Source organism: Eretmochelys imbricata, chromosome 3, assembly GCF_965152235.1.
Source record: "Eretmochelys imbricata isolate rEreImb1 chromosome 3, rEreImb1.hap1, whole genome shotgun sequence".
In the NCBI taxonomy this organism is placed as follows: domain Eukaryota; kingdom Metazoa; phylum Chordata; order Testudines; family Cheloniidae; genus Eretmochelys; species Eretmochelys imbricata.
The window spans coordinates 161,310,528-161,325,200 of NC_135574.1; the positions used below are offsets into that span (position 1 = coordinate 161,310,528).

Sequence of the window (14,673 nt, forward strand, 5' to 3'; positions counted from 1 at the left end):
TCTCGGCAAAGGGAGGAATAGGCTCAGCATCTGAGCTTGTAGCTTCACACTAGCATCTACATCCACAGATCCACCTCTTTGTCAAGCATGTTTTGATGCAGACATGAACAACTAAACACGTCATAATGCTTCCTTCGCAATATGCTTCTATTAATTCCATATCTAATTAAAAATGAAGTTAGATATTAGATAAGTGAAATTTCAGTGTTTTCACATGAAACTGGTATTTTCTTTCATATACGTTTAGAGTCTTCATATCCTATACTCCTCAATTTATTGAGTGCTGTAAAAAAGATGAGAATATTCTCTCAAAGATAAAATAGAAAAGATGTACCATATAATGTATATTTCCATATATTCTTCAACTTCTGAAACTACAATTATTTTTTCTAATATGCCTTCACTTTTATGAAGTAAACTTCCCAGATTTTTTTTTGAGTGTCCATTTCCCCCAAATTGTTAGAATCCATTTATGCTTCTTAAAGGTGATGGTTAAGTGAATCTGCCAAGCATGAACTGTTCCTGAAGAATGAGTGATTATTTTAAATAGAATGGAGGAAATTCAAAGGATGACTTTTCATCTTCTTGTGCAGAATATCCTCTAGAGTACATGGAAAATTGCTCACTATGAAAGGAATACATGAACTGTAAAATTTATAATCCTTTGTAAATTGAACAGCTCTATGTTCTCTTAGGGGGGTACCTGTTTTATTCAGTAATTCAGTGAAAAGTTTTTATCCCGAAATTTCTGATGAGACCTAAATTGTACATTTATTATCCATGGACAGAGGTGACAAATGTGGTTTCCAGAAAGTACCTATCTTGTAGCAAGTCTCAGAACTCATAGGTGAGAAACAACTGAAGATGCTAAAGGTCAAGTGTATATCCTTTATAGATGAGTTTTTGAAAAACTCAATAGTTCATGTATTTTTTTCCTAGAGCCATACATGTTGCTGTAATAGATACTCTAAAATCTTCTGTTGCTTCATAATTCTTCCTCAAGATATTACCACCTATCAGATAACTCTTTATATCAGAAGTTCCCGCTATGAAGATACTTTTAGCTAAGAAAGTTACAATTAATATACTGCCTTACAGTAACAAAACAATATGCTCTCTCTCTCTCTCTCAACAGATGACTTCTGAAAATGTTTAATCTCTGTTCATATAGAGGAATTCTCATTATGTATTTATTATATCACCCAGTACAGAACAAAATGTGATAACTTACTTGGGGGAAAAAAACACTGATTAAGGAAAAAACATTCTTGTCATCTGGCTGAGCATTTAAAATTGTAATAGTCTACAGTCTAATAGTCCCTTTTCACCAATAGGTTCAAAACATTCTGCGTTCTTTGGTCTCTTCTTCAGAACTTTGAGTCAGATTATTTCCCTATTAAAATGCTATTCGGGATGTGCACACACACAGCTATCACTTGCCTGACAAGAAAAGATAATAACTATGTAACCTTGGTAAAGACAAAGACACTTGAGTATTGTGTACAATTTGGTTCACATCATTAACAAACAAAGAATCTGGAGATAGTACAGGGAAGGGTGGGAAACATAAGAAAGTTAGGATAAATGACCAAAGAGGAGACAATAAAGGAGTTTAGAAAGTACAGTTTGAAGAGAGAGACACACACAGACAGACAAAGTAGAGTATCACTTAACGGTTTGCAGGACTAGCATTTGGAAGAGGGCATAGGCGCCGACTGCGCAGGGCTAGAGCACCCACAGGGAAAAATTAGTGGGTGCTCTGCATCCACTGGCAGCCAAGCTCCCCCACCCCACCCCCCTGGGGCCCAACCTACGCCTCCTCCCCCGAGCACACCACGTCCCCGCTCCTCCGCCTACCTTCCAGCACATCCCGCTGCCAAACAGCTGTTTGGCGGCGTGCTTGGAGGGAGGGGAGAAGCGGGAACGTGGTGCGCTCAGGGTAGAAGGTGGAAAGAGGCGGGGCCGGGATTTGGGGAAGGAGTCGGAATAGGGGCAGGGAGGGGGCAGAGGTGGAGTTGGGGCAGGGCTGGGGGCAGAGGGAGGTCGAGCACCCACCAGCAAAAGCAGAAATCAGTGCCTATGGAAGAGGGTAACTTACAGTAGCACCATAATGAGCAGAAGTAATGTGTGTCTCAAGATGACAGATATTAGAAAGCATGTAATAATAAATCTATCCAAATGAATCAGCTGAGGTAGTAGTTGAGATCCTATCACCATGTTTCAAATAGATTATATAAGCAAGGCCTGCTTAGTTTACCATTCAGTAAAACCACAGTTGCCTTATTTCCACTCTTTTTACAATGGAATAAGTGTTTTTTTCTCTCACCTGTCTATAATCAGCCATCTTTAGCAGAGGCACAATGCTAACCTCACAGTAAATATTACAAATGACGTTTTTTAGGATTTTACAGTGAGATAATCCTAATGTGCAAATTATCTCACTGTAAAAGAGATTTTGTTAACATTGTTTACTGAACAAACAACAGAAAGCAGAGAGAAGACCTTAGTATGAAGATCTGCACACACATGCTTCTGGCACTACGAATAGGTGGTTCTAAGAGCACTACTTCTCCTTCTATCATCCATCCAAGAAGGAGAAAAGATCAAAGAGCATAGCAGAGCACCTGAGCCTCACGTAGAGAGCGCTTCCCAAAGAGACTACTGCCAAACAGACCAAAGCATGAATAATCACATTTTGAACATCTACACAATCTATTGTGAATGCTGGTTTATTTTAGCTTTTCAACTGGTCAGATTTGACATGAACAGAGCAGACTGATTTAAATCAAAGCAATATTTTCTCTCTGTCTGCAGAAGAGTCTACTGCTGTCAAAACCTGGCTTAGCACTTCAACAAACTCTGGTTCCAAGTACTCAGTCAACAGTTTAATGGCTTGACTTTCTTTAAAACTTTGCAGCAAACATATACTGCTTAATATTAATGTTTTTAATTTAAATGTTAATACATTACAGTAAGTTTAGACTTAACATAGGTTGACATCCTTTTCAAATTTATTTTTAAAGAGATTTTTTAAAACAAAAATAATTAAGAAAATTTAAATACAAAAAGACCATTTTTTATTTTTAAAATATCATTGATTTTATCCACTCTGCTTGGGAATACCACATTTTTTGTTTTATTTGTTTTCCCCCTTTCCTAATTCAACCCCTGTAGTTACATGATGAATATTGAACCCTAGACCGCTGACAGTTTAAAGCTCAATACCTCAAGACCCAACGGGGCTAGAAACAGGAGACTTATTTTTGGACTGGATACAGCTCTTGCCCTTAATAGGTTCAGAGATATTGAATCTCACAAGTCCAACCTTAAATATGGAAAAAATATTTTGAATTATTAAAATTCTAAAAATTAGTTACAATCTTTTCTCCCACTAAGCCTTGAAAAGTGGACTCCCTGGAACTAAGGCAGCACCATTTTACATGTGGGAAATGTAACATGCTGTAATACTGACAGAAGTGTTTAAAAAGATAAGAACATTTTTAAAACTGTTTCTCTGTATGACATATAGCGAATACACAATGGTGTTGTGTGGTATAAAGTTTTTATTGGTGCTGGTATCGGCACTCATGAGTAACAAATGTCACCCAAACTCAAGCCAATAAAACCATAATATTCACTGCCATGCAATCATCATCATATTCTGTATGCACAAATATGTACATATTTGTGTGTGTTTTTTAGAAACAGTCCATTTCATTCACTACTGGCATGCAATCACTGTTGGGGGAGGAACAATGGAAGCTGTTCAAACAATGCAAGGACATACGAAGTAACAGTTTAAGTCACAAAATTAAGAACATGAGATAATTCAAACAGAAATGTAGGCTTACAGAATGAAATTACTCAACAGTTTATTTAATGTATTCATCGGGGTTACAAAAAGTAGTAAATAGTTATTTTGCTATTAAAATACATCTGTTTCTTCAAATCCTTTGACATTTCTTATGCTAGCTTCAAGTTTTAAGTTCTTTTCTTCAATGATGGGGGTTTTTTTGTAGCTAAGATATTGGATGGGAACTCAGGAGATCTGGGTTTAATTTCCAGCTCTGCCACAGACTTCTTGTGTAACCTTGAGCAAGTCACAAACCCTCTATGCATGTGTTCCCTCTCAGTTGCTTGTATGTTGTATCCCTTTTTCACCCTTTGTCTGCCTGCTCTGTTTACATCTTGATTCTGTAAACACTTGTGCATGATCTTAGCTCTATGCATGAGTAGTCCCAATTAATTAAATGGGACTGCTCATGTGCTTAGACTTCAGCTGTGTTAAGTGTTTGCAGGACTGGTGCTTAAACTGTAAGCTCTTCAGGACAGGAACATTATTACTATGTTTTTGTATGGTGCCTCACATAATGGCCCAGTCTCTGTTGGGCCTCTGTGCTTTACTGTAATAATAAATAAGAATTTGTCACCATTAATAACATCTCTTACTCTTGCAAAACAGAGCTACAAGATCTTAGGTGGCTACAGATGTTCCACTATACGTACTGCGTGAATGCTTAGTACCAGAGTTGAATTAAGGTCCTTTCTTATAACAGAAGTTTCATATCTACAGTCTTATTAGTTTAAAAGACCCGTGTAGAATGAAATATTATTTTAGGTTCATTTCTATGGATTAACTGGAACATATTAAATTATTGTAATATGTTATTTTAAGTTTGAATGCTACTTTCTCTTTTCATTAACATCCTTCATTTTGTAACTCTCACATATAGTATGCAAAGCAAATATAAAACAGAAGTGGATTCTGCAATACCACTCAACCACCTAAGCAGAAAATGCTGTTGACAGTTGTGTATTGATCGGTGTTGGTATTTGTCTGCACTTATGAGTAAATTAAATATGCTTGCGTAATAAGTTTTGCACAGTATTTCAATCAACATTAGCAATCTTCTTAAGATTTCCCATATGAAGTACTATGAAATCATTTATTATTCATTCATTTAGTGGGTTAAACAGATACTTGAAGATTTTTAGAGAGACTTCCCATACTATTCAGGCATTTTTTTTTAATTCAAGTTATATCTCATAACTTATACTACTTGCTTTTTTGAAAAAGTTTGTTTAGGTTTTGTATTCATCTTCATACTGAAGACAGTGAAAATAACTAGAAATTTACCACAACAAACGTGAAACTTTTTGGTCCCCACACATTACCACAGCACTGCAAAGCTGGAGTTCTAAACAGTGCAGGGAACACTTGGATATAAACATAAATGTTTCCACTTTCAAAACAATCAATTTTATTAAGTGTTTAAGTATTTATAAAATAACTCAAAAATCTAAACCATTCTGCACACAAAGCGTTTTGCTCCTGATTAGTACTGAAGAATTACAAAGCCTGTTGACTGCAGTAGGAGTTTCAAGTGGTCAACACTCTGGAACAGGGTGAAAGTTTTCAAAATGAACAAGAGCAAGCCATGACACTTGAAAGCTAGTAAAGAAAATGTATTTACTTCAACAAAAATATTAATCTGTTCTACTATCATCTACTGCTTCTCACAATCACAACGATACAAGTGCGCATCAAAGTGAAGGCAAATCATCTGTCTTGGTAGGACAAATAATTTAAAACAATGCATATCACTGTAGGATTTACAAGCTGATGCACAAAAAAATCTACTCAATATTTTACGTGTAAACAGCCTTCTATTGATTTGCCACTATAGTATGAACCATGCCATTCCTACTTGATCGTGTCTGGTTCATTGCCTTAAAAGTTAATTGTAGCCCAGCTGAATTTAACTGGGCAGAAGCCTATTACAGTGAATGTGAACATATGTCCTTCGACAAAAGTAAACATTTTCTTTTAAAGTTTGCACACAAAAAACCCTAAGACTCATCTAAAAGAAAAAAAATTCTGCAACTGTCCTCTAAGCTTCACAAGGATGCAAAATTAACCTACATATGACATATACCTTTCAATGAAGCGACCTCAGAATTATTTTACAGCTATAATTACTGCACACGTTTGGTCATATTTATGTAAATGAAGTTGAAAATAGCAGGACAGGAAACCGCCTTGCAAAAAGTACTATTTTACCAATTTGTAGTTTCTTACCTTGGTTTCCCTGGGATACCTGCCAAAATTCTGCCTAATGTGCAATATCCTATCCGGTTACAAAACTCAAAATTGACTTTGAGACAGCCTCAGTATTTAGAAGACCTTTTTGCTAATTATCTAGCCTGAGAAGACATAGCACAGTATTATTCTTCATAGCATTTAATTACAAGAAAACCACCTACAGTTAAAATTGGAAATTTTACTTTAACGTTGGACTGAGAGACTACCAAAAAAGTTCATTTACGAACTGGAGAAGTGAAAACAACGCTATAAATTAACTATATATGGCAGTAAACTTTTTTCGGGAGAAGGAAAATATGGAGAAAAGAATCAAAATTGATTCTGTAGTTAAAATGGAAGAAAAACTATTAAACTATTTGATAGCATGTACTTCAAACTTCCACTATAGTGAAGGTTATAAAATAGTTTCCATTTTAACTTCTTGGTTTCACATGCCCATAACATTCCAAAACATTCACCTTTTGCTCTGAATCTTTTCACGCTTTACAACTGCCCAAAGGGGTATATTATATAGGGCAGAAGACACCAGACCAATTTTAAGAGAGTTTTAGCAAAATCCCTCCAGTGATTCTGAAATCGTGGAGAGAAGAAAAACAAAAAATCTGTACTGTTAAATTATAGCCACATATTTAAAAAAAAATTTAAAAAATGGCTAAAGGATAAGGGCCAGAGTTTGAAACTTGGCACTGACTGCATTGAGCAGTGTTTTTTGGTGAAGGGAGGTGGAGGAAATACATGCTATGCAATTGAAAGATCACTTCTGAACACTGCCAATGAAACCACAGTCTTTTTGGGACATCATGGCACATTCTACCAGCTTGCCCTGATCACCGAACTGATTCTCTTAAATTACTGCTGGGACAATTGGCATGAAGGATATTTTGGGGCTTTGTTTGCACTTGGAAAATTGGTGTGGAGAGAGAGGAATTGTGCTTGCACCAGTGAAGCTCCTTCATTATTACCAGTGGTGGAAACTGTAGCGAAGACAAGGCTTACACATTTTCACTCTCATTGAACAGCTCTCAGAGATCAGTAGTAAAATCGCTTTTGCCCTCTCTACATAATAGCTTCTGCTTGCAGACATCAACTAGTGCAAAACACAAAAAAAACAAAACAAAAAAAAAACACTTCTAACTTATTACAGCATAAACACTCCCTTAAATTTTACTGAAACTTCAAACTCTTCAAAAAGACTCAACTTCCTTAACTTCAGGGTCAGAAAAAAATCATAAATGCAAATACAAACAGATCAGTCTAATTTTGCCAGACTTTACAATATTTTACAAATGCTGTATTTTCATTTAAAGGGAAAGTTAAAGCTCAATCTTTTCTGTTGTTCTATCACCATTAAAAATGTATAGAAAACTGACTCCATACGAACAGCAGCAGCGCAGGGAGGAACTTAACCCATTCACAACAAAGTGTTAACTTCTAATAATTTTACCATTTTAAGGCTCCCAATTTATTCTTTGAAAAGACAAATTAGTTTTCCCCTTTTTAAAAAAGACAAAGGTATTAAATTCAAAAAGCTACATTCATGCAAATTAGGTCTGCACAATTAAAATCACAATGTAAAAAAAAGTGAAGGTCTCAACAGCAATGATAATTTGACAACATTGCACATATTTAGTATTTTTCTTGTTTTTCTGGTTAAATGTGTAACCAATTAGTATTGGTTGTAAAATTACAATTTTCAGGATGTGGAACACAAGCAAATTCATGTTACTGTTACATATGAACTTTAAAACCCACAGAGTCAGGAAATAAAGTTAAAGTCATGTGGAGATTTTTTTCACTTGCTTTGCCGAAAACATTTTCTTCTACTTAATAAGAAATCAAAATATCATTTGACACAAGAATAGCCTGAAAAAGACATGAACTTAAGAACAGAATTATGAGATGAATTCTTTTAACAGAGAGGTCAGAAATTAAACCTTTATTCCATATGTCCCATTAGTAGCCATATACATTTCAAATGAAAAGTTAAATTCAAACTGGTTGACATAGTTTTGTAAAAAACAAAGATGCTGACCTACATTTAAAAAGGTATTACACATTCCATCTATATTCTTCTTCCACAACACTGTCTCGACAACTGGTTTTTCCCTACAGCATGGAAACCCACTCTGTGGATGCAACAATACTGTACAACTTTAACAGAAGCAAAAATAATCTCCAACAGAAGGATATAACAACATTTTATGTTCCCACCACCTAAGCCATGTACGTAGTGGCACACTTACATACAGAGAAAAATAATCTGACATGGAGATGATATGGCCAATATTCACACCACTCCATCAAATTGTGGAGAAAAAAGATACAGCGTACTTTTGAACCGGCAAAGCTCAGAAACCAGGCCATGCTGTTGCTTAAGGCACTGGAAAAAAAAATTCTTGTCAGGATATTTTCTCCCACGCCCCCTCTCCCCAAACCAAAACCATATGTTCTTATCATGTAAAGCAAATCCAGACAATAAAAATATTCTAACTATAGCATAGTTAATATACCCAATTAACCCATCCCATGCTGTCCCCTTATCTTCCTCACCCCCACTTTCAGTTTTATCCTTCTCCTCAGGACAATTTCAGTTCCTTGGTGCAAAATACCAGACTTCATGTCAGTACTTTTTTCTGGGTTGCTGCATTTAATTGACTAATCTGCTTATTCCCTGCTAGCCATTTGTACGAGGCTGTCCAATTAACCCCCAAAGAGAAATTAAAACTCAGGGCATTATTGGTATCTAATAGGTTAATATCCTTATCTTCATGAACCAGAAAATAGTAAATCATTGGGGGAGGAGGCGAGGTTCATAAGATTGTCACATTGCATGCACACTGTTGTACAGGTGACCTTTGAGTATACTTTTCCTGCCGCACAATTTTTTCCAATCCAATAATACAAATAATTTTTCCCATCATAGTACTTCAAGCTACACACACTATTCCTGAGGGCATTCTGCGCCAAAACATTTAAAATTCTGCACACAATATTTTAAAATTCTGCAAATTGTATTTGTTAAATGAACGTGGAGGCTCCAGCATGGCACTGTGGAGTAGAGGCCACTGGCTGCACAGGGGCTGGAGATCACTGTGCAGCTTCCCACTCCCCCCACCCCCACCCCCGGGACACAGACTCAGCGGTGAGGCTGCACCCAACCCTCACACAGCGCAAGAACCCGGCCTGCCCCAGAAACACCCCAGGGTCCCACCCCTCCGTGTGGGCAGGCAGGCTCAGCAAGGCAGGATCCAACAGTGTAGGGGCTTAATGTTGGGGGATCCAGGTGTGGGTTGAGAAGGTTCTGTGTGGGGCAATCTGGGTGTAGGTGGCTCAGTGGGGGATCCAGGTACGGGCGGAAATCTGGATGCACAGGGGCTTGTTGGGTGGTTCTGGGTGCAACGGTAATGGAACGCTGCAGGGGAGGCCAAGGGGAAGGTGGTTTGGACTCAGCAGCAGGGCGGGGGGATTGGGTATGGGGGGGGGAGAGAGCTCGGCGGGGGGGTTGGTTGTGGGGAGCTCAGTGGGGGAGGGTTCAGATCCTGGGGGAGTGGGGCTCAGTGGGGTGGGGATCCACTGTAGCTGGCTGGGGCTCAGTGGGGTGGGGATCCGGGTGCACAAGGCTCATCAGGGTGGTGCAGGGGGAGTGGGGTTCATCGGGGGGGGTGAGACTCAGCGGGAGGATCTGGATGCATGGGGGTTGGGCGGATGGGGGAGCAGCTCCCTGTACAGGAATCCGTCCCCCTGCAGCTGAGGAGCAATGGGTGCAGGAAGTGGGGGCGGGGTGGTTTGCAGAGCTTCCTGCAGCAGGGAGAGAAATCTGGGGGTGGGTCTGACCTGGCCCTGGATGCTGTGCAGGGGAAGAGGAAGTCCCAGCCTCCCCAGCCCAGCCAGGGCTAGCAACTGAGCCCGGCGCAGGGAAGGAGCCAACAGCCCGGTCTTCCCCAGTCCTGCCTCTTGTCCCACAGTAATTTACCTCTCTGCCGTCTACCCTGGGAACTCAAAACATACTGCTGAGGAGGGTCACATGACTGTTCTTATGGCTTCCCTTTGCTTCCCTGCCAGAAAGTCATTTTTCTACAGGAAAGCAAAGAAATATGCAGGGGACATAAATTCTGTGCACATGCAGTGGAGCGGAGTAATACTCAAGCCTTCACCGTCATCAAAAAGGCATCCCACCTGCCCCTCCAACTACCGTGTTCTCTCATTCAACCTCCAAGCTTTAGGGGAAATCTATCAAAATTCATAAAGCCACCTTCTTATTCTCCTCTCTATCCCTTCTTAAAACACCTCTCTGCAATCAGTCTACCATTAGGTCGCAATTTTTTCCACCTGGCATTACTTAGACATGGGGCAAGCTGCAACTTCTATTTTTCTTCTCAACTCTGTTCATTTTGTTATCTCATCCTTCCACTCCACCCCATCCCCACACTATTTTATGCATTTGTTACACGCTGCATGACACCTACAGTGCAAGCTCTCTGGGGCAGCGACTGATATCTTTGTTATTTGTCTGTTTAGTACACTGCACAATGGGGCCCTGATCCTTGGTTGCAGTTCCTACGTGCTATCATAACACAAACAACACTAAAAACATCCAAAAGAGTTCAGCTGAAGTTGATTATGGAATTCCAAAGAGTTCCCAGACTGGGAGGCTAAGTGGCCTTTACGTCAGGAAGATGATTAAAGCCATTACTAGCTTTACCAAAGCAAGCAAGAAAAGGCCAGCCTCCACCATCACCCAACATTTTATCTTCTGCAAAATAAAAAAAACCAAACAGACCTGGAACTTTACAATAAATAAGGAATGGTATTTATAATTACAAACTTATTTGTCCTCTTTTACCTTTACCTCAACTAAATCATTTTCCAACTATACCACATGATGTGACATGACATGAAGGGGCTCACTTCTCTTTGACATGTGTTACAGATCGATTGTTCAACAGTAAGGGACAGATTAATTATATTCATGTATATTTTTTACATGTGGGCTATGGCTAGTACGGCTTGTTATGCCAGTTAAGTTTCACTGAATTATGTACATTAAAAAATTCAGATACAGAAAAATTATGTTATACTAATTAATGTAACCACATGATCTTATTTCTGTTACCTTTGTCCTCCCTTCCCTACCCCTCTCTCTTATTTCATATTAGCCTGTGAACTCTTTGGAATAGGCACTATATCTGCCTGTGTGTTTATAAAACGCAAAGCACAATGAGGCCCAAATCTTAGTTAGGGTCTTTGTGTACTACTGCAATATAAATAAAAATGTATCTTTTTCCCCACTCACTTCCCCCTCCAGTTTCCTAATAATCATATCTGCCCACTAGAAACTGTGTGTGTAAACATAAGGCCAGATCTTGTATGTTGTCTCCATTCTTCCTCCTACCCCTTCCATTACTATCCTAATAGCTATTACTGATAGGCACTTTCTAGATATATTTGTTTTAGGTTTCCGTCCCTGTATTCTGTACCCCACACAAAAAAAGTTTCATATCTCCTTTACCACCACTGTGTATATCTATAAAATGTCACCACTGGAAAGGAACATAAAAGATATTTATATACATAAAGTCAAATCTTTTAAAACTTTTAATTTACCCTGCCCTCCCACATAACAAGCTTAACATTGGAAATATCCACCCCGTTTATGGTGGCCAGTATTATTTTAGGCCTCTACTCTGTAAGTAGGACCCTACCAAATTCAGGGTCCATTATGGTCAATTTCACATCCATAGGATTTGAAAATTGGTAAATTTCACATTTTCAGATGTTCAAATCTGAAATTTCAGGGTGTTGTAACGGTGGGGGTCCTGACCCAAAAGGGGATTGTGAAGAGAGTCGCAAACCTGTTGTATGTGTGTGTGGGCAGGGTGTTCACGGGACTGGCACCCTCACTTCGGTGCTGCCTTCAGAGCTGGACTCTGAAGGCAGCAACTGCATAACTTCCTGCAGCCACAGGAGGTTCATGGAGGTGGGTCTGAGCTCCCCCCAAGAGCAGCTGTGCAGGGGATGGACAAGTCCTGTCCCTCCCCAGCCCCGCTGGATCTAGGAGCCCCCTAGCTGGGGCGCTCCTAGCAGCAGGAAGAAATCGGACTTCATGGGGAAAGGCTTATTTCACAGTCTGCGATGCATTTTTCACGGTCGTAAAATTGGTAGGGCCCTATTTATAAGGCACCACTTTGGCTGTGGAACAAGGAGGCAAGGCTCGAAGGATGTTTAAGAAGAGCACAAATGGAGACACAGCTAAGTAGCCCAATGGAGTACTAGTCAAGGGAGTACAGCCTCTTTCAGAGGAGCAAGATGCATCAGAGGAAGTACCGTAAGGGGAATGCAAAGATCAACCCATCCCCAAAGGGCTAAAAAGTGAGAGCAGCTCAACCTAGGGGACGCAAGATGGGGTAGCGTGCCCAGCCCAGGCAGAAAGAGCATAAAAGGTTTCCTACCTCTGGTGTATGGAAGGGTTGGAGAATATAGAAAGGGCGCAAACCAGCCTCAAGAGGAAACATGTGCAGCTAGCCCAAGCCTGAGGACAGGTCTACACTAGAAGTCCTACATCAGCGCAGCTGTGCCGATGTAGTGCGTCTGGTGAAGACGCTCTATGCCAACAGGAAAGCGCTCTTCCAGCAGCATAATTCCTCCACCTCCCCAAGAGGTGGAAGCCATGTTGGCGCAAGAGCGTCTCCCACCAACATAACAGCAGTGTGGACAGCGCTTCGGTCGCTGTAACTTGCGTCGCTCGGGGGGGAGGGGGGGCTTTTCCACACCCCAGAGTGCCCAAATTAGATTGACTTAGCGTAGACCTGCCCCCAGTGAAGGACATAACCAAACCTGATTGCTGGCCTGGGGAAGTGCAGACTCTACCATAATAGTCCTAACCAACCTGAACAGACAATGCATAAGAGTCACTGTCCAGCTTGGGTACGTCAGAGGAGGTTGCCTAGCCTAGGGGGTGGGGGTCGATGGGAGAGAGGAGCTCAGTCTGGCTCGGAGGAGGGGGATCACGGGGGTGCCTGGCTCACGCAGAGAATGCAGGAGGGAGGGAGAAGCCCAGGCAGAGAGGGGTGACCGGCCTAGGGGACAGGGCGGTGGGGGCGCTTGCCCAGAAGGAGGGGAGCCGGAGGACTAGGCGATCCGGGCCAGCACGGAAGGGAAGGGCTGAAGAAAGGTGCCTGGCCCGCCCGGAGCGTGCGTACGGGGGAGCGGCCCAGCTGGGCTTGGGGGGAGGCGGCGGCGGCCTAACCGGGCGCTGGCTACCTGGGCTGGGGTGAGCCCGGAGGAGGAGGCCGGGGCGGGGGGTAGCGCGGGAGCGGGGAGGGAACCCAGCCCGCCGGAGGGCGGCGCGGCGCGGCGCGGGGCCCGGACTCACGTTCTCGGTGTCCCGCTCGTTCACGGTGGGCAGCGGCGTCCGCGTGGACATCTTGCGGGCGGCGGGCGGGCCCCGCGCCGGGGACGGGCCGCCCGGGAGTCCTAGGCCGCGGCGGTGCGGGGAGACCGGCTTCCCCAGCGGGGGGGGGACCCGGGGACGTGCCGCGGCGCCGGCCCCGCTAGGTTCCCGGGGCCATGGCCCCCTCCGCCTCCGCCTCCGCCTCCTCCGCGCCCGGGCCGGGATCGGGGCAGCCCGACCGGCTGCGCCTCCTCCTGCTGCCGCTGCCCACCCAGGTGAGTGGCCGGCAGCGCGGGGGAGCTGGAGCTGCCTCCTCACAGCATCCGGCGGCGGCTCCTCCCCACGCGGCTCTGCCCCTCCCAGCCCGCGCCGCCCGGCCCAAGGCACCGGCTCGCTCGATCCGGCCGCGGCTGCTTGTGGTGGGGGGAGAAGCCAGCGGCTGCTTCCAGCGCGGGCGGGCGCAGCAAACAGGGGCGCCTCAACAGCGCCGGGTGGGCGGGCGCAGAGCGGCGGTGACGGCAGGGCGGGGGCCGGCAAAGAATGAGGGGGCGCGGCCCCCTTCCCGCGCCGGCTGCCGGGGGTCCCGCCTGGGCCCGAGCCCTGGCAGCGCTTCAGCGGACGGGCCTTGCGCTCCAGAGCCAGCCGGGGGGAGTTCGGGGTCCGGTGCGGGTCGGGAGCGGAGGGGTTAATTCCCCCCCCCCACCCCTGATCCGAAGGGGGCAGTTCACACCCTGGGGCGGAGCCGAGGTTCGGGGGCTGGGGGAGCTGGCAAGGCCCCTGGGGTCGGATAAGCGCGGTTGGGAGTGACTCAGGGCCCGCACGGGTAACCGCTGGTTCGGATAACGGGGGTGAGGGGAAGACAGTAACTATTAAGAGGGTAGATTATGCCCTAGGGCACGACTGAGGTTCGGGTACCTAAGGGTTGGGGAAGCGATTTATGCCTGGGGTACAGACACTGGTGTGGATAAACCGAGGTTCGGGTACTCCCTTCTGTGGGGGACACAACCAAGAGGGAATCTGCGGTCTTGGATGGGCTTCACCGCTGATAGGAGTCAACACTAAGCTGTGGCTACCTTGGCCTGTAAATAAGGAGGGAGGTTTCCCTGGGTCAGAGCCACATGTGAAAAGAAAGAATTTTGGATTTAAGGGATCCAGATGAACACCCTGTTACTGCAGACTC

At 43.4% G+C, this 14,673-nt stretch overlaps 1 protein-coding gene across 7 annotated transcripts in view; it reads right to left on the reverse strand.

Moving 5' to 3' along the window:
• MARK1 (microtubule affinity regulating kinase 1) overlaps nt 1-13,763 on the reverse strand; it is a 120,152-nt gene extending 106,389 nt beyond the window's left edge. For 2 of the 7 annotated variants that reach the window (XM_077813733.1, XM_077813732.1), the window contains exon 1: nt 13,476-13,760. In XM_077813733.1, the coding sequence (XP_077669859.1) occupies nt 13,476-13,526 (51 nt within the window). In that variant the 5' untranslated portion in view covers nt 13,527-13,760. Of the gene's footprint in view, nt 1-13,475 lie in introns of all 7 variants that reach the window. The other 5 variants (XM_077813738.1, XM_077813735.1, XM_077813737.1 and 2 more) reach the window with 4 other exon arrangements.
• Nucleotides 13,764-14,673: the final 910 nt, after the last annotated feature.